Below are 20,246 nucleotides of genomic sequence, written 5' to 3' on the forward strand. Positions count from 1 at the left end.
TCAGGCAACAAACCATATCTGATCTGAACTGAAGTTTTGCTGTTTCAGTTTCAGGTTCCTGATACTATGTGTCTGCTGCCTCATAGTCACATTGTCATCTGCTTTGTCAGTCAAAATGTCTACTGCGAAAATAAGACCATGTCTTGTCAAGAGGTCACTGCTGCTTCTGCCAATTGTATAGGCCTTTAACTCCTTCCAAAGCATTAAACATATACCTTAATTGTCTACTGACGTAATTTTTACTTGTTCTGTCATTGATTTTTCTAAATACGGCTTCAAGACCAATCTATTTCGACCTATTGTGGTCGTTTTCATAAAATGTATCAGTTTAATCTAACCTATGACAGAACTGAGATTACAGTGATTCTGATTAAGCCTATTGTAAATAACCCCACCAACCACATCAGATCTAAGATACAGTGAAATGGGGAGGAATAAAAATACAGTGAGATGATTTTTACATTTACATTTAAATTTGAATTTAATTCAATATTTTCTCTTAAAAAAAAAAATCAAATGATTCATTGTTTTCATCTTTTTATTTAAAGAGAGTCACATTTTCATTTTTCTGTATAATTGATACTGGTTTAAATATTCTCACATAAATTATGAGTGCTAAAGCAAAGAGTGAAAAGGGGGCCAAACAACCCTGGTCTCCCCTCAGATAGAGGGTATCAATTCATATCTTTTCAGTTTTAAAATTTGTTTATTTAGTTGTACAAATTACATTGGGAAAAAGAGCAGCACAGAAATTTAAAATTCTTGGATGTAGCTCTCCCAGAGCCTCAAAGAAAGACTGTAATGATGGCTGAGGATACCAGCAGGAGGATGACACTAGGACCAGTTGGCACAGCACTGTTACACAAGTCCCCTTCACAGCAGTCCATGGCACTCACACATGCTAAGCTGGTTTGGCAGCCCTTGGTAACCATGTCGTAACCTGCAAAACATGATGGGAAAACACAAACTTTTTGGCCCTCATTTATCAAACTTGCGCAGGATCTGGTGTAGATTCTGGTGTAAATATCAGTGTACGCCAAGTGTCACGTGTGATTTACTAAAAGTGTGTAGGCCTACGCTGCTGATTTTGGCGTAGAACCGGCGTGGTGGTGATAAATCCGGCAGCTGAAAACGAGCGTCATTTAAATGTCACGCCCGATATATTCCTGCTTTAGAGGCGTCGCCCTGCCCCTTTTACGACATGGAGACACGGAAGACGGCCAAGAATACGGACTTTACCGACATTACCGCGTTGAACAGGGAGAGGGCGGCAACATTAAATATCTGGACATTATAGATTGATAGTTTTTGTGATTGATAAGCGTCATCCCGGTGGATGGAGGCTGCAGACGCACGTGTCACCGACCACGTCAGGAAACCCAGCGATCTAATGAAATGCTCCTGCAGTTTACTAAACACAAGTGATTGAGGAGAAATCATTTGGCATATTACTGCGAACGTGACTTTATGACCATCAGCACCGCTGGCATGGTTCGGCTGATGGAGGGATGTGAAACACCGGCCCGATGTCCCGCTGACAGGTCCCGGTGACGGGGGGAAAAAAAAACACTCCGCCGCGGAGATCAGCTGCACCTGGACAGGTAGCGGGGGCTCCGGTGTCCGGCAGAGAGAGAGACTGAGGAGCTGTCCGGTCATGCTCTGGTGCTGCAGATGTTGGAAGTTTGTGTGTGTGATCTACAGTAACAGGTCTGTCTGTCATTGACTGTTCCTGTTTACACAGCTGATTATGAATTAACGAGCATCTGTCACGTCGTGGTTTTTAATTCATCTCAGTTGCTCAAAATAAAAGTCGAGTTAAATTTTCAACACGGACTTGGTGGTATCGTTTCTCTTTTTTTGGCTACTTTTTTATCTTTTTATCAATGTAAACAACAACAACAACATGTGGTCCACATCGCTGCGTTATTAGACTATGGTTTAATAATCGTTCTGACACAGCAGCACTCCTTCCTGCATGTTCTACGCTGGTTCCAAATGTGCGTACACCTGGGGCCTCATTTATCAAAGAGGGTGTAAAACTGCTACTAAATATTTGCGTACGGCGAAAAGACGAAAATGGCGTACACCCGAAATATTTACACCTTTTTCAGATCAATCAAACTGTGCGTACGCACAACTCTCCGCAATAAATCACACAGGACTCAAGAATGGTGCACACGTGAACACACCTCTTACTCCGCCCCCGGAACGCCTATATACAACTATATATAGTCAGCACGTGCATATTTAATTAGCCATGTGCTCTCTGTGGCGCAGCAACTTTTGTGACAACAAAGTGACATCGAGACAACGGGCGGAGGACAGAGGAAAGAAGCGGAACTTCTCCGCTTCTCCGAAAGCAGATACACGGGCAATAAATCAGTCAGAAAAATGATCTTGCATTTTAATAAGCTACAATAAAAACAAAAACCTCCCAAATCTCAACAAAAGGGAGCAGAAAGAAGAAGAATCTTATGTAATCTGCCCCTTTATCCCAGAAAATCTTTTTTTTTTTTTTTTACCTAGATGTTAAAACAATGTAGGAAGCAGGACGATAGTTACCATTACTTTGCACGCCTTTCCACTACACAGTTACAGCTCTACTGGACTTGGTTTAGGTCATTTTCCATTCACAGTTCCTCCTCAGAGCCTCAGAGTTGTCTCACTCTTTATTCTCTCCTCTCGTCAGCTCCAAACACACGTGCACCTCGTTAACTCAGGTGACAGAATAATAACAGTCTCAGTAGCTGCAGATCGGTGTGCGCTGCTGCCGGTGTGTTTTTAAACTTGGATGGTTTGATCCTTGTCGGACGTCACACATAGCCTAATCAAAAAAGCAAAATCCTCAATCCGCTCTGTTTATTAATTAACATATAGCCTAGTGTTATTATAGAGCGGGTTGGATTGCCAGCATCAACGGTCCACCACTACCACAATTACTTCAAAAAATCCTACTGTGCTCTTCTAAATGTACTCCGCTGCTCTCTCCCTCTCACACTGCAGTTCTCTGACTCAGCAACGGTGTCGCCAATTCCTCCTGTTCCTCAAAAAAGGCGTACGCCAGGGTCAAAATGGGTGTAAATGTCCGCACTTTTCCCCGTCAGGTTTTGGCTTTATAGATCCCAAATTTGGCGGAGAAAAGTGCGTACGCACAAAACGAGGGGAAAATGGCGTAAAAAAAGGTGTATCCACAATGATAAATGAGGCCCCAGGTCAGAGCTGGCGTGAGATTTGTGCGTACCGTACGCTCACGCTCAGATTGATAAATGCCGATCCTTGAGGTGAATTTGGTGTACACCCATTTTTTTGGTGTACGCAAGTTTCATAAATGAGGGCCAATTATGTTGTGTAAAATGGCGACTGAGCATTTATTACAAAAACATCCTGCATCAGCTGTTTCATTTTTGTCGTGTAGGGGAACTGTGATATGATATGATATGATGTTCTGTTATGTAAAAACAAACTTACCGTCCACTCTGAGAGAGAAACAACGGTTGAAGATGACAGGACAAGATTTGGTGTCCGTGCAGGATTTAGGTGCAGCGGCTGTGCATGTGTAGCACCTTAACCCACATACTGTAGAGAGACACAGAACTCAGCAGTTCAAAACATGCCACATTATTATAACCACTTTGCAATTTTAAGTTAATTTGCTGCCTTAAAAACACGAGTTAACATAACTTGAAAAGGCAATGGGCTTTATGCACAGTTCCACAACTTCCTGAAATAAGCCAGCTGGTTTATTTCCTGTCTTACATTATTGGACCAACTAATTAATCCAGGTGTGCCTGACCATTGTTGTGAGGTCAGACACACCTGGATTAATTAGTTGGTCCAATAATGTAAAACAGGAAATAAACCAGCTGGCTTATTTCAGGAAGTTGTGGAACTGTGCATAAAGCCCATTGGTATGAGTATTAATTAAACAGAATAATGTGGGCTGAAAGGGTGTCTAATTGTATGTTCCTTTGACAAGACAAAGCACCTTTTTTTCAAATGGATAATGTAATATAGTTAGTTTCAACTCAAAATATCAAGTTCAATGAGTTAAACAACTAGTATAACTGAATTTTGTGAGTTGAAATGGCATATATTGACAAGAAAAAGTTTAGAATATCAAGTTCAAACACTGATTATTAATTAAACAATCTATACCTTCCTGAGTTTGTAAAGTTGAGTTCACTCGTGTTTTTAAGGCAAGGCAAGGCAAGGCAAAGCAAGGCAAGGCAATTTTATTTGTATAGCCCGATTTTACAAACAGTTTGTCTCAAAAGGCTTTACACAGCATCATGCCAAATCCTCGGCCCTTAGACCCTCACATCGACCGAGGAAAAAATACCAAGAAAACCCTTTATACAGGGAAAAAGTTGGAGAAACCTCAGGGTGAGCAACAGAGGCAACAATTGAACTTGAGTTTTTAAGTTAAACCAGTCCAGAGCACATACGCACAAGTCAATAGGTTTTTCTTACCTGTGGAAAGAGTCATCAACAGGATCATAGCTCTATATAGTTGCATCATGACTGTGAAGAAAACAGTTTGTTAATCAAGCTTGTGAGACAGAACTGGGGAGAAACTTCTCTCTTTCAGTGCAACTTCTCCGTCTTCTTTCAGACTTTAAGCATTAGCATTTTCTTACAAAGCTTCCTCCCAAGTGCCCTGAATAACGCCAGCCCTAAAGTGACCTCATTGTTCTGGAGACAAGCGTATGGAAGATTAACACTTTACAGAACTGAAAACAACTCCTTCCTCAGACTGCAGACTATCTACTAGTCTGTGTAAGATCTGTGTTTGTGGAACAAAAAAAAAAGATATTTTGTGTTATTTATTTACACGTATAGTACTTTTTCTCTCTCTCTCATATCAGATGTTGTCTGGATGGGCAAAATACTTTCACTTCCTTCTTTTGACTCACTCTCAGATGACATTCAAATAAACAAGAAGAGAAGCCTAACTTGAATGGAAAATTCTTAACACAAGGTGACATTACTCGCCGATTCATTTGACTCCTTTGACCTGTAAAGACATGTCAGCACTGTTGCATGGTTCACCGTGTTTGAATAAGGCTTGACTCAATGATCTTTTGTTCACTTAGATCAAATAGCCTAAGTGTTTGTGATTCCAATATTTTCTTAAAAAAATAAAAACAAAAACCTTTCAATCTAATCATAATAGCTAGTTGTATTTCCAGTAGTTTTTCAAAGAGTTACAATACCAGTCAAAAGTTTGGACCCACCTTCTCTTCCAATGGTTTTCCTTTATTTTATTTTTTTCTACATTGTAGATTCACACTGAAGACATCAACATTATGAAAGAGCATATGTAAGTAGTAAACAAAAAAGTGTTAAACAAAGCAGAATATGTTTTGATTTTTCAAAGTATTTGATGGCGGTTTTTAACACTCTTGACATTCTCTCATCAGCTTCACGAGGGCGCCACATGGAACAGTTTTTCACAGTCTTGGAGGAGTTCCCACAGGGGCTGAGCACTCAACAGAGTGGAAGCTCTGTGGTCTAAGTAATCCCAAACCAACAATTGAATTTAGGTCACATGACAATACAGTAAAACTTTAATGAGCACTTTTTTTGTTTACTACATAATTCCATCCTTCATAGTTTTAATGTCTCCAATATAAATCTGTGTCAAGAGTGTTCAAAACTGTCATCAAAGCAAAAGGTGGCTACTTAGAAAAATGTTAAACACATTCTGCTTTGTATAACACATCTTTACTACATGATTTCATATGTGCTCCTTCATAGTTTTGATATAAGTGTGAATCTTGAAGAAAGTAATAAAAATAGGGAAAAATCATTTAATGAGAAGGCGTGTCCAAACCTTTGGCCTGGTAGGCTACTGCATATTAGCCTACATAGGCTAGGCAGAGACATTCTATATTGTAGAAGGACTTTGGCCTAGGCCTATAATTACATAATGTAACAACAGGCTTTATGCCGAGCTCCACTACTTCTTGAACTTAAACAAGCTCCAAGCTCTATTCTGATGTTAATTGATTTATTCACTAAAATTTTTTCAAAACTATCACAAATACATACTTTTGTCTATTAATCTGTCTGACTCTGACCTCAGTAGTCACAACAATGGTCAGACACACCGGGATTAATCAGTTTGTCCAACAATGTAAGACAGGAAGTAAAGGAGCTTGTTTAAGTTCAGGAAGTAGTGGAGCTCAGCCAAAGATGGTTTGGCATAAAGCCTATTTAAAATCATTAGGGGGGGACAAAAATAATGTATTTGTGATAGTTTTGAAAAAACGTTAGTGAATAAATCAATTAACATCAGAATAGCATAGAATTCATGAAAAATGTTTAAGGTAGCCTAAATTAAATTATGTCTTATGTATGTAAATGTAGCTATACAGCATTATGTTTATAAAACGTAGGCCTATATAGCCCGTTTAATAAAGAGCTTGGGCTTACCTTATAAGGTGTATCAGAGATTTGTCATGAAACGGTTGAGCTGCCTGGAGGTGGAAGTGGTGCACCCCATTTGTTTAGAAATGAAGGTTTTGAGCGCTTATTAAATACTGTGTTGTACCGGAAGTGATTTGATCAATTTCAAAATAAAAGCGTATCCGGATGACGTAACTATTGTAGAGGAGATGATGTACCAAGAGGAGATGAAAAGGTCTGTAGGCTACTTTGGTATGGCTAACTAATAGTGGAGGCTAAGACAGTTCACACAAGAGTCAGTAATAATAACAATAACAATAACAATAACAATAACAATAATAATAATAATAATAATAATAATAATAATAATAATAATACAATCCCCCATCCCATATATTTTTTAACCTTCAATCGAATCCGACTACTGTATGTGCACAAACAACCATATTGTCAAGCTCAATTGTTTAATTTTGAAAGGTGTAACCGGAAACTTTTATGTTCTCCAATTGACTTGACGTTGGCTGCGTCATTTATGCGTCCCCGTGAGCTCAGCAAATGCGCCGCAATGTTTTGAAAAGCCGGGTAGGAAACTGAGGCTAAAGACCCGTGCCACACCGACGGGCTGCACGTTACGTGCACACATTTCTACGCATTTAAGTCCGCGGCGCAGATAAAGAGATAAGAGCAAAGATGCCAAAGTCTCTGAAAAAGTCCTGCAACGCTCCGATCAGCAGGTACTTCACAAAACTTAGCAGCAGCAACAGCAGCAGCAACACTCACTGTGGGATTAAGCAGAAGCCTAATGAGCAGCAGGTTTCAAGGGGCAAGGTGAGGTGTTCTTCATTGAGTAAAACTCTCACACACACGCAGACATGCACAAATGCGTGGATCAGATATGCTCGGGTTTTGAATGCTTTTCAACACTGAACCTGAGCTGCTTGTCTCCTGCAGCAGAAACTTTCCTCTGAAAATGTTGGACTGCCATCAAAACGAGCAAAGCTGTCTGCACAGGATCAGCAGGTGGAGGATTTGGACTGTGAGCTTTTACCCTGCCAGAAGAGTAAAGGTGAGTGTGCGCACTGTAATGTGGGCTACCTCAAACCCAACCAGCCTCAGCATTACCACCATTCAAATACATCAAACAACATGATTTGCTATTGATATTGAGTCTGTGAAGTTGACAATGTGAACACACTGCTTGCCTAAAGCTCAAACAATGGGAATTTTGATAATTGGAACATAATGGTAGGCTATTGTGACAACCTACAGACAAAGTGCAACCGCAACCATGTGTAGGTTGTTTATGAAAAAGAGCAAATTATTTATAGATTTGCACAGCATTTACAGTGCCTTGCAAAAATATTCATACTGTACCCCTTGAACTCTTCCACATTTTGTCACATTACAACCACAAACTTAAATGTATTTCATTGGGATTTAATGTGATAGATCAACACAAAGTAGCACATAATTGTGAAGTGGAAGGAAAATGATACTTTTTTTTTTTTTTTACAAATCAAAGATCAAAATTTAACTTTTGGCTGACATGCAAAATGACAAGAACACTGCACACCAACCTGAGCACACCATCCCCACTGTGAGCCATGGTGGTGGCAACATCATGCTGTGGGGATGCTTTTCTTCAGCAGGGACAGGGAAGCTGGTCAGAGTTGATGGGAAGATGGATGGAGCTAAAAACAGGGCAATCCTGGAGGAAAACCTATAGAGGCAGCAAAAGACTTGAGACTGTGATGGAAGTTCACCTTCCAGCAGGACAACGACCCTAAACATACAGCCAGAGCTACAATGGAAAGCTTTAGATCAGAGCATATTCATGTGTTAGAATGGCCCAGTCAAAGTCCAGACCTAAATCCTGCTGAGAATCTGTGGCAAGACTTGAAAATTGCTGTTCACAGACACAGACGCTCTCCGTCCAGTCTGACTGAACTGTAGCTATTTTTCAAAGAAGAATGGGCAAAAAGACTCAAAAAGACTTGCAGCTGTAATTGCAGCAAAAAGACTCAGGGGGGCTGAATATGCAAACCAAGGTTTCAGATTTTTATTTCTTCAACACGATGTATAATTTTCCTTCCACTTCACAATTATGCACTACTTTGTGTTGGTCTATCACATAAAACCCCAATAAAATACATTTAAGTTGGTGGTTGTAACGTGACAAAATGTGGTTATGTTAAAGGGGTGTAAATACTTTTCCAAGGTACTGTATATAATAATCATAATAGTAATCACTCTTACTCTGTTTTTCAAGCATTGAGTCATGGAGCAAGAAGCCTCTGCTCCTCCACCCTGGAGAAGCTGAAAGGCTTCAACTTGACGGCCGAGCCCACTGTCAGGAACAGTGATAGTCAAAGGGAAGAAAAGAGGACAGAGGCTGCTGGCAGTAAAATTTGTGATGGTGGAAGCGGCGTTTGGCCTCCTCAAGATGTCCCAGATCATCACAGCAATAAAAACAGACCTCAGTTGGCAGAGGAGGAGCAGGAGGATGACGATTCGGCCGAGGAGGAGTTTAATGAAATGGCTGCTAAAAAACAGGTGTCGTTATAATTACTGACTCCATCACACAGTACTCACCTGAGTGGGTTTTTGGCAGCACAACGGCCAATGATGACAGTTGAAGCCCCTAATAACAGGAAGCATCTGACACACTATAGCGTCCATGAGCAAGACAGGGCCAAAAGCCAGCTTCCTTATGGAGTGGAGGGTAGGATGAGGTGTTACATGCAATAGTGTGAGTTGTGTGGAGAAAAGAGCAGCCTTGTATAAGGTTGGAGTTTCATTATTTTTTGGTACAAATATTTCTATGATAAAACTTTATTAAGCATTTATTCATCATTATTGGGTTTTCAAACTGCCATATATCAATATGGATACTGTCTGGTCAAGAAATCTACTGTGGTATCTCGTAAGTCTGTAAAGATAAAGATGAAATTGTAAAGGGGCATAATCTTAGCATAATGTGTTTTTTTCCTCACACACAAACAAGAACTGAAAGTGCCAAGTGGGGAACTGTTAACTGCTAAACAATACTGTGGCTTTTGCCAGGGTGAACCACCGTTTTGTGGTGTGTGTGTGTGTTTTTCTTTGCAGCCATTCGTCTTGTCTCAGTTTGCAAAGTCAGGAAGAGGAGGAGTTGGGGGAGGAGGGGGAGGAAAAGGTGCAAATCCGAATCCTCCGTCAGATGCCAGCGCCCCCTCCAGACGCTCAAAAAGCATCTACACTCCCCTGGAGCAGCAGGTCATCCAGCTCAAAGAGAAACACAAAGACGCCCTGTTGGCTGTGGAGTGCGGTTACAAGTACAGGTTCTTTGGGGAGGATGCAGAGGTGAGAGCTGAAAAGTATCCATGCAAACATGAACATTAATTTCTGGTTTCTTTGCATTGTTTTAATATCATTATTATCATTATGAATATGTGCCAGCACCATTGAAAAAAGGTCCACCTAATTGGACTAAATTCAAACCAAAAACAAGTTTTAGTCATCATGTCAAAAAACTGGAGTAATGAGAAATTTGAGAATTTACCTGAAGGCTAAATTTGGCCTCAGTTATTTTCAAAGGTTTCACTGATGTCATCTTTGTGTGTGTGAACAGATTGCTGCTAAGGAGCTGAATATCACCTGTCACCTGGATCATAACTTCATGACGTGCAGCATCCCCACACATCGCTTGTTTGTCCATGTCAGACGGTTGGTGTCCCACGGGCACAAGGTATGAAGTAATGTGTAGTATATTGCAAATCCAGGCTGTCAAGAGCCACATTGTTACTCATCAAAATATACCATTGTCTTGAATTTTTAGGTTGGTGTGGTGAAGCAGACGGAGACGTCTGCGATCAAGGCCTTGGGGGTCAATAAGAACGCCCTGTTCACTCGTCAGCTCAGTGCTCTGTACACCAAGTCCACTCTGGTGGGAGAGGGTATCCTTGTAGACTGTGAATATCTGTGTGCACGTGTCCCGAAAAACCACCTTTGACCACGTGTGTGAGTCTACAGCTCCTTGACAGTTTGTTTTTGTTGAGATGTGAACCCGCTGGGCAGACTGGAGGATGTAGAGGAGGGGGTCTGTGGGGATGTGGCGGTGGACCCACCTGACAGCTTCCTGCTGTGTATCAGTGAGAACTGGAATAAAGTGAAGACGCAGCTCACTGTAGGGTTGGTGGTGAGTATCATGGGCACAAAATCTTAAAAATAAAGCAAAAAAAGGAGGATTACAATGATGTACACATTGTGAAAAAAAATAGGGTGTATGTTTTCATGATTTGTTTATCTCTCCCTTTAACATCTGTTATTGCTCAGATTCGTGAGATTTAGTTCTTTTCTTTTTCTTTATTCATCAGTTTGTTACAGCAATAACCAAAAACAAGACTTTTCCATCTGGTTATTTTATCCATAAGCTGTTTCTCAATTTTAATTTCTGTATTATGAGATATAAAAATGACACATCACACAGATTGCACATTCTGAAATGGAAACATGTGTCCATATCACATAGCACAGCCCTGACATGGAGAGTAAAGTTAATGTTGATGGGGTTATGTTGTCACTATATGTTGTCAAAGTACACTTACTTGACTTTGAAATCCTACTTCCCTCATCTTTCTATGGAAATTTCATTTAAACCTGTATGAATGAATGAATTTATATTTATTTAAGTGTCATGCACCAATTAAGGCATATTGTATTATATATTAAATTTGAAGGTGAAGGTGAAGGTGAACAACATAATATGATTCTTGAAATCAGACCAATGGTCCAAGCATCACAGGAAAATATCCTCCTTCTTGTTATGTACCTGTTTTTTCTTTGTTATATTACTTCAGTACACATGTGTTTGTGTTTGCAGTCCGTCCAGCCCAGCACAGGAGACGTGTTACTAGACTGTTTCCCTGAGGGTCAGTCTCGCTCTGAGCTGGAGACTCGTCTCCTGAAGATAAACCCCGTGGAGATCCTGGTGCCCTCTGACCTCTCCGAGCAAACCCACAGACTCCTACAGAGCATCGCCAATGCCAGGTAATCTACCATCCGGACACAAGGGGGCACTATATACCCATTTACCACACCACACCATGCATACACTGATGTGTTGACGTGTGTTTGTGAGTTTCATTCACAGCAAGTGTGTTTAGATTTCCCCAGGCAGGCAGACAGATGTCTTGTCTGGACTTTTCATTGGCTCAGTACAGATAAGGAAATCAATGCAGGTTCATATTGAGGTGATATGATGATGGCCCACGGCACCCTGGGTACCACTGTAAGGCTCAACTGGGTCCATATATATGCGTATAAACTGGCTTTACCCTTAAATTGATGTTTTTGGTGGCTAATATATTAGATGTATCTATGGTCAAACATGTAAAATAGTTATATTTGTCGAAAAAGTTAAGAAAGGCTGGTTGGAAGCTCTGGAGGCCAGCAGTGATAAATGTCTTTTCCTTTAGAAATGAACTCCATCACAGTTTTTCCAAAGTGCAGCTGCTGGAAAGTCAGATGTTGCAAACTATTGGTACATGAAGGTATACATTTATAACCAATATTATCAACACTATTGTGGAATACTACTCGAAGTAAACTTTTTAGGTGTTAAAATAAATAAACAGCAATAGTCTAGTGCTTCTGGGAACAGCTGCTTGTCTTTGTGAAATCATTCTCTTGTTCACGTTATTTAAAAGATATTTTCAAAATGTGCCTTTTGATGTAAAGTGTTTACTGCAGAAAAAAATCCAGTGCAACTCAATAAAGGCCAATAAAGTTTATATTAAAAACGCTGTGCAGCTCAGCCACCTTGGAGCCGCATGTTACTGTAGATTGAGTTTTAGTTTCACTTCAAATCACATAAGGAAGGGATCTTTTAATTATACCAGCAAGCAAGACTTCTTTTAATGTTCATATGGGCACCTGAATGTTGTTTTAAAACAAAAAGACAAATTATAAATATGAACCTGTACATAACTGAGACATCACAGTCAATGAAACACCATTATTCCAAATGACAGAGATTTGGCAGCAGTGAATTTATCCTAGTGAGAAGCTCAGCACAAGAACATGAGGAACAGCAGGAAGTCGTCAGGGTTTATGTTGTACCAACAAGTCTGTTGCAGAAACAGACACCGGCTGCTGGATGAAGCACAAGATCGAAAAAGAGTTCAACACTTTGTTCCTTGTTTGTCAGTGGACTAACAGCTCTGCCAGTGACAGTGCTGCTCTAACTGCTGTATTGCAGAAACCTGTTGCCTCCCATCGCGTCACCGTTTGGTTCATCTCTGCTGACAGTCTGCACCCAGCGCGTTCACACCAGTGGGGACGGGTTCCTCTGGAGGCTGCCTGTGATTGTATTATGCTGTGAAAATGAAATGAAGAAGTGGCAGCGAGTGGATTAGATTAGAAAGGCGATGCTTGAATGAATGGGAGGGGGTGTGTGCTGCTGCTTTTGACTCCCTGAGGGTGCACATCACTAATTATTCACCTTTATTTGTTGCATTCCAGTGGCTATTTTTCTTAGCCTTTCTTTACCTTCTCACTTTAGATTTAATTCTGCAAGTTTTGGTTCATTTGTATTCAATCCTGTCTTTCTTTGTCTCTTCCTCCTCTTCCTTTTTTTCAGCTGTCTGTGTTGAGTGATTACAGAGGAGGGGGGCCTGTAAAGGCCAGTCCAATTATTGTGTTTGAACAGCACTGCTCTCTAGCGTTGTGCTTATCAGCGGCAAGACACTTCTCACTTTGTATTCTGTATATCATACAAATACAGGGCAGCTTTGTCCATTCTCCTCAGACATACAATTTGACACATGTGCTGTGTATACTCACACACAAACACAGCCATGCAAGGCACCTTACAAATCCTTCATATCGGCCTCCTCCCAAGACAAGTGATTCATTTTTTTCTGTAATCATGATTCATCAGACTGAGAAGAATCACACTTAAAATGCATAAATTATTCTAAAATAGATGTTTTGATGGACGTCAGGTTTGACACTTGCAAATATTACAGTAATGTAACAGCAACCTATTAAGACGCACAAAAGCAAGACCCACCCAAGTGAATGTTGGAGATTTTTGTGCTTGTTGACATTACGTCGACAGCCTCTGTGTCCCTGGGGGGCGTGCTGACGAGACGGCCCCCAAGGCAACAAGCTGTATGTGTGTCCATGGAGCGGCAGGTAATGAGTCCCTGGGAGGTTGGCAGTAGCTAGGTGCAGCATTAGTTTCTTTACTCATCCAGCAGCCTGGACTCATGAGTCAGGATCAGAGCGGTGACGGGGATCAGAGCGACTGAAAAGCTCAACGGCTGATGCTGTCAATATAAATGTTCTCGGTTGGCTTTCCCAAAGATTTTAAGTCGACGGCTGACGCTCTTGAAAGTTGATATTACATCCTGGGTGGATGGTGGAACTGCAGTGATGTATTAAGAGCGATCCATAGTGTGTGGTCTGTGTGTGTGTGTGTGTGTGTGTGTGCTTCACAGAGACTCAGTCAGAGACTAATCGAGCACCTTAATCTGTTGTGCACATTAACCTCTGATCTCTGGGTCTCAACATTCTGCTTTAACCTTTAGCCATCCCTGCTTCGTATTGATTATCACCATCACAGTGCTGTGAGCATTTGAAGAAAAACTAAATATTAGAAAAGAACCTTGTGGTTTAAGATGCACAGTGCGTCTCTTTTAAGCACAAAACCCCCCTCCCTTCACATCAATTGAATTGAATTGAAATTTTAAGTGCTGACACAGTAGTGACTTTCATCTGCGTACCAACATGATTCATGAATTATAACCACTTTGATTGTTGCACCATCATCAAATGAAGGTTATAATTAGGTTTGAATTTGTACAGTTTGTGACTAAATGCCTGCAGAATTATTGCAGAATTGCCATCAGCCTCAGCTGTACTGTTTCCTGCTATTTGGCACCGTGTTTCTGCAGACTTACACAACCGCATGTTAACATTGCCACTCTGTCTCTATCTATATTAACATGCTGACATTAGCATGAAGCTTCAATTAGCGTTGTTGTGCTTATTGTCCCACAAAGCTGCTGCTTTCATGTTTTTTTTTTTTAGTTTTAAGTGGAGTTATCAAATCCCTGATCAGTTGTTTGAAGTATGGATGTGGCTAAGGAGGTAGAGTGGATCATCCACCAATTAGAGAGTTGGTGGTTTGATCCCCAGCTTCTCCAGGCTGGTGGTTGAAGTGTGCTTGGGCAAGATATTCAAGTGTAAGTGAATGGGTCAGTGTGGCAAGCATTGCAAAGCACTTTGAGTTGTCAGTGAGAACAGAAAAGTGCGTTGACCTCAAACCACCACACTGAAACGTCCTGAACCCAGGGTCACGATGCCGCCAGGGTCCTGGCTGTCAGGGCGTTGTAGCAATGCTACACTGCTTCCCGCTGTCCCTCGATCAATACCTGCAATCACTGATGTTCTTGTAAACCTCATAATATGGCTCAGTTGACTGGTTAAATGATTAATGGTCCTAGTTGTACTGCAGGCACAATATGCAGTTTATTGATCACACTATGCAATCTTTGTTCCCACAGTCCTGAAGTGAAAGATGATGATTCTTCTGTGTGTGTGTGTGTGTGTGTGTGTGAGAGAGAGAGCGATAGAGAATGTGAGAGCATTAGGAAACGGAAGACAGTAAATGCTTCAGCGCTGTGTCCAGAGCCACGTGCTCGCCTTGGTTGCTGTGGCAACAGCAGAGCGGACAAAAGCAACCAAGTCCTTGAAAGCAGCGATGCCTAGATAGTGAATGGAACAATAGGGTGATACAGGGAAGTAGCAGGGAGATGCAGGAGGGGAGCAGTCTGTGTGTGTGTTTGCCTGTGTCCCTGTCCAATTCTTCTTGTCTCATTAGACGTCAGATGTTGCGTTTCTTTCTTTCGTCACAAGCATAAATAATAATAATAATAATAAACACTCATGTTGCCTCCTCCAGTGTCCAGGCTGATGACCGCGTGAGAGTTGAGAAGAGAGACAGCGTCCAGTTTGAGTTCCCCTCGGCGATGAACACAGTCACCGAATTCTACAGCCACACCCACGAGAAAGGTGCGCTTGTCATCGCTTCTCTTTTCACACTTTTATTCTTTATTATTCCCATCATCAGTTGCTCGTACACTGTCACAGCCGTTCTGACGTCAAACACTGGATGTGTCTGAGGAGTAGGCCTGTGAACACTGTGTGTGTGTATTTGTGTGTGTGTGTGTGTACTCTAGGCGCTCGCTCTCTGTCGAGTGTGGCGTCCTTGGAGAGCCCGGTGATCTGCTGTCTGGGGCCGCTCATCCAGTACCTCCAAGAATTCAACTTGGAGAGAGTTCTTAAGAGTGAAAGGTACACACACAGACCCACACACTGTACACAAACAAACACACTCGCACTCGGCAACACCGGCTACAAGCTTCATAATTATCGAGCGTGCTCGGTGGGCAGTGAATTCCTGGGTCTCCAATTAATTTTCAGAGTTGGATTCCAGTCAGGAATGTGTGTGAATTTACGCATTAAACCTGCAGCAATATAAAGGAGCGTTTTACAACTTATTTTTACACTTGTATCACTTTGAACTGCTGTATTTATCTCCTCCTTTTCCCTTTTTACCACCCTTTAAGCTGAATGTTAACATTGTACAATTTATGCAAAGTCATAAAGTTGTGGAATTTTCACAATCATCTCATTTCAAAAACGGCTCCCTTTAGGCAAATTCACATCATGTCTTTAAACTCCTGTAGTTGTAAATGGTGCAGCGGTGGATCGCTATCTGCTTCATGGCTCAATACTTGGCTGTAGAAGCCATCTAACATTCATTAAAACCATCACTTTTTCCAGTTTTCCATTCTCCAACATCATATGTAGGTAAGTGTCAGGGGTTCTAAGTTGTAGGTGGATAATGAGGTGAAAGTGCAAAAGAAAAGCTACTTTAAGTGTCAGTTTGGTCGGTTCACCATATTTTACATTGTATTTTACACTTTGATTGCTTTGTCCTTTCTTTACCTCATTTACAACTTTACACAAAGAGAACACCAGGATTGATTTTGACTTATGGGAAATGTATGGAAATTGTCTTAATAAGAAAAATTGATGAATCTAAAATAATATTTTTTGTGCTCCATAGCTCTTTTCTGCATCTGTCCTGCATGTCTGAGGGTATGAATCTCAGCGCTGCCACTCTCAGGAACCTGGACATCCTTAATAATCAGGTAGACGTACATCTCAGCTGACACTGCTCTCATCTCCCGATTGCTAAATAGGAAAGTCTGTCTTTGGCCTGGTGAAGAAAAACCAAGTGTCCAAAAATTAGTTGGATGTCACCAGGTAGATAGACACATATTTACATATGTCGATGCAACTTTCCACATGATTGTCATAAAACCTGGAGAAATCAGTTTAGAGTCAGATTCGTTCAGTGGACTGTAAAAATTTAATGCATGATGGAAACTGAAGGAAAATGTTCAGTGACTAGTCAGACGTGCGTGGGTGACGGCTCAAAAGTTCAGCATGTCTCCACTGCTGTGGCATGTGTGTCAGACGAGCAGGCATTCTGCACAGTAAACACACACACACATAAACGACACATTTGGAGGTCAAACCAGGTCCAAGCCACTCACTGCTTGTGGCTCATTCATTTAATTACTAAGAGAATGGCTCTTTCTATCTATGCTAAAAAAACAACAAGTTGTAACACCATGTGGACGTTATGTACAAGCGGCATGTGTAATGTACACATGCCGCTTGTATGTGTAAGCTGTTTTTTTGTGCTTATGTGTGTCCTTTAAACGATAGACAGATGGCGGTGTGAGGGGCAGTCTGCTGTGGGTGCTGGACCACACTCGCACACCGTTTGGAAGGAGACTGATGAGGAAGTGGGTGACCCAGCCCCTCACAAACCCACAGTAAGTACAGGATCACCTGCCCTGACTCTCTCTGCTTCTTTCACTCTTCCTGACATTCAGTTTTCACAATGCAACACAATTAATTTCCACATCAGGATTTGTTTTCCTGCTCTGTTAGACCCTAACTCTTATTAAGCCCTGGAAAAAGCCTCTTATCAGTGATTATACAACTTTCATGTCATACGGTTAAGATGGGATAGATTTCCCTATTTAGGATTTTCAGGTGGTCATGTTATCAGACAATTTAAGCTTAAGGATTAATAGCCTTGATGATATAACATTATATCCATGAGATCTGGGTTCAGTTACCTTGAACAACCGACTCTGGCTCACATGAGGCATCAGTGTTTTTCAGTCAGTATTACAACTGCGCCCCCAAAAGTTCAGCTTGTTGTGTAGTTTTGTCAGGATATACTGTGTGTGTACATGTATGTGTGGTGTTTAAAATGCCTTGCTGGAAGAATAATTTCCCCTCATGGGGCAATAAAGGTCTGACCTGAATGTGTTTGACTGCAGACCGTAGGTGCACCGTCTGGGAGGCCAAATGCAGGGCAAAAAAAGGCCCGGACCATTAACTTTACCTTGTGTCACAGTAGAACAGAAAGCAAAAGTGCACAATTATTGTTTTTGTTCAATAATACATGTTTTTTTATGACTGCTGTTTTGAGGAATTAATTATCGGATTTAGTTTCTGCTTTCTGGTGCATTTAGAGAGTATGAGCTTCAAGGGTCAAATGAGTGTTTAAATGATCTCCACAGTCCAGTTTTTAGTTCTGTTACTTTAAATGAAATGCTCCTTTTTCACATCTAAGTAAACATTGTTGGAGAGGATTGATAATCTGAACACTGATGTGTTTTTCACTCAATAGAGCAGCTGCTCTTATTTTCAAAAATAAAGGCACACACAAAAATGCTGAAATTGACTCACAGCACTTCTACTACAGAAACCTCTCAGTTTTAATACTGCAGCATTATTCCAGCTCTCTTCTCGGCAGTGTAATTTTATAATCCATATATTGATTGTGTGAGTATTTCTCCTTTGTTTGTATGTGTGCGAGTCCCTCCCTCTCTCCCTGTGCGGGGATTATAGCCGAGGATTGGTCAGTGCTGTTGGATTATACAAATATCTGAATTAGAGAATTTCGACATCAGTAAAACCCAGATTACACCCGGCCACATTAACTCACAAGACACACTCTGCAGATGCACACAGACACTAGTACACATGTGCACGCAAAGACACATGTGTGCGTATGCTGTCTATAGTTATTATATCTCTAAACTCATCTTGATCTGCTTTTTCAGTCAATGTTCTCTTCATGACCATAGAAAGGTCTTTTGTTGTTTGTGTCTTTCAATAGAAGATTTTAGTACATGGTTGTCTGCAATTCAGACATCAAGTCAGTTTTTTAAAAAAGTTTTTATAATCTATAATCTCACCTTTAATATTGTGCCTCACATGGCCCTAATGCACTGTAAATGTCTGTTTTTTTTAGTTTAACAGACCTTTCAAAGTGCTTTATAATACTTACCAAATTCATCTATTCACTGACACATTCATACATCACACACATACACACTTTCGCAAACTGGAACAACCATCGGAGGCAACGTGGGGTTCAGTACGTGACCTGGGGGAGCCGAGGATCGAAGCGCCAACCATCTCATTAGTGGACAAGTAACCCACTCTACCGCCTGAGCCACGGCTGTCCCAGTTGATTAATAATCTGGATACTCTCAGCATCTACCCTGTCTCCAGAGATGATGTGCCAGAGATCCTTTAATTAAAACTAATTTAAGGGGGGAAAAGCATGTGATCTTGCTACAGTATAGATAAGACTGTTCTTTATAGCTGAAGAGAAGTAATAGGCAAACCACAGCACATGTAATGAAAAGAGTTCTTCAAAAGGAGCAAGTACCTCTCACTCAAGACAGATTCAGCCCTCTAAATGACTCATTTTCTTTGGTGATGATGTTAAATGAAAAGTTTAATTTCTCTCATTTTTTTTCTTTCATTAATGTCTTCCCTATTCCTGCTCCTCCCATCAACCCACAGATCCATCTCTCAGCGGCAGGATGCGGTGCAGGAGATCTTAGAGTCGGATTCTCTAGCTATAAATTCCACCAGGTCCCTGCTGTCACATCTACCCGACCTGGAGAGAGGCATCTGCAGCATCTACCACAAAAAGGTAGGAAGTAATGAAACGGGCATAGGTCAGAGCACGGAGCGCCAGACTGACAAGTGTCTCCATCAGTCTCACACACCTCTGGCCGATTCAATTTCTGAGATCTGTGGGTGTAGAGAAATTGTTTAAAACTGCCAGAAACAACAGCCAGGATCACAAACGTCTTTTACAGGAGCAGCAGACCTTCATCCCCTCACTGTTTTGCATGAGAATTAAAACCAAGATCTCTCTTTCTTTCTTTCTTTCTTTCTTTCTTTCTTTCTTTCTTTCTTTCTTTCTTTCTTTCTTTCTTTCTTTCTTTCTTTCTTTCTTTCTTTCTTTCTTTCTTTTTCTCTCTGCTTCCCTCTCTTTGTCTCTCTCACTCTCTTTTATGGCATGTCTCTTGATTAACAACGGGGAACAGTGGCCTCAGTGGCACTTACCTGATTGTCTGACAGTCTCATTTCCCGTCGGACCCATCTTCGAAATGTCAGAAGGCTTCATCTCACATATGTGTGTGTGTGTGCACAGAGATTAAAGCAGCAGTGTGGTCTGAGTTTGATATCTTGTTTCACATTCAACTTTCTGACTCCTTCACATATTGTTAAAGAAAATCATCAAATATCACTGAACACACGTACTCACACACATACCCACACTCTCTGTCTCTCTCTCACACACGCACATAGACACACACACATAGAGTGCTTAATTGTCATTTCGCCCATCTGTAGATAAATGGACCTGTGTGTAATGGCCTGTGTCTCTATGGCTCCAT

General features: G+C 41.1%; 2 protein-coding genes across 2 annotated transcripts in view; one reads left to right on the forward strand and one right to left on the reverse strand.

The window, feature by feature from the left end:
* Positions 1 to 527: 527 nt before the first annotated feature.
* Positions 528 to 6,495, reverse strand: LOC310991177 (lymphocyte antigen 6G-like). The gene is made up of 4 exons (XM_083978791.1): positions 6,436 to 6,495; positions 4,471 to 4,521; positions 3,469 to 3,576; positions 528 to 940 (listed from the first exon to the last, which is right to left on the reverse strand). Exons 2-4 carry the CDS (start codon positions 4,517 to 4,519, stop codon positions 786 to 788), a joined length of 312 nt encoding a protein of 103 aa, XP_083834917.1. The 5' UTR covers positions 4,520 to 4,521; positions 6,436 to 6,495; the 3' UTR covers positions 528 to 785.
* Positions 6,496 to 6,974: 479 nt separating this feature from the next.
* The window catches only part of msh3 (mutS homolog 3 (E. coli)), a 37,268-nt gene continuing 23,996 nt past the window's right edge, over positions 6,975 to 20,246 (forward strand). The window contains exons 1-13 of the mRNA XM_083978369.1: positions 6,975 to 7,236; positions 7,360 to 7,474; positions 8,678 to 8,961; positions 9,517 to 9,750; positions 10,019 to 10,135; positions 10,226 to 10,343; positions 10,446 to 10,585; positions 11,270 to 11,436; positions 15,356 to 15,465; positions 15,633 to 15,747; positions 16,526 to 16,610; positions 17,194 to 17,303; positions 19,360 to 19,492. Coding sequence (XP_083834495.1) covers positions 7,099 to 7,236; positions 7,360 to 7,474; positions 8,678 to 8,961; positions 9,517 to 9,750; positions 10,019 to 10,135; positions 10,226 to 10,343; positions 10,446 to 10,585; positions 11,270 to 11,436; positions 15,356 to 15,465; positions 15,633 to 15,747; positions 16,526 to 16,610; positions 17,194 to 17,303; positions 19,360 to 19,492 — 1,866 coding nt within the window. The 5' untranslated portion in view covers positions 6,975 to 7,098. The remainder of the gene's footprint in view (positions 7,237 to 7,359; positions 7,475 to 8,677; positions 8,962 to 9,516; positions 9,751 to 10,018; positions 10,136 to 10,225; positions 10,344 to 10,445; positions 10,586 to 11,269; positions 11,437 to 15,355; positions 15,466 to 15,632; positions 15,748 to 16,525; positions 16,611 to 17,193; positions 17,304 to 19,359; positions 19,493 to 20,246) is intronic.

Source organism: Trachurus trachurus, assembly GCF_905171665.1.
Source record: "Trachurus trachurus genome assembly, chromosome: 9".
Lineage (NCBI taxonomy): Eukaryota > Metazoa > Chordata > Actinopteri > Carangiformes > Carangidae > Trachurus > Trachurus trachurus.

Coding starts and splice junctions, on each gene's coding strand:
- LOC310991177 (XM_083978791.1), bottom strand. CDS start 4,519: ATGATGCAACTATATAGAGCTATGATCCTGTTGATGACTCTTTCCACA. Junction 3,577..4,470: donor GTTGATGACTCTTTCCACAG/GTAAGAAAAACC, acceptor GTCTCTCTACAG/TATGTGGGTTAAGGTGCTAC. Junction 941..3,468: donor TTTCTCTCTCAGAGTGGACG/GTAAGTTTGTTT, acceptor CATGTTTTGCAG/GTTACGACATGGTTACCAAG.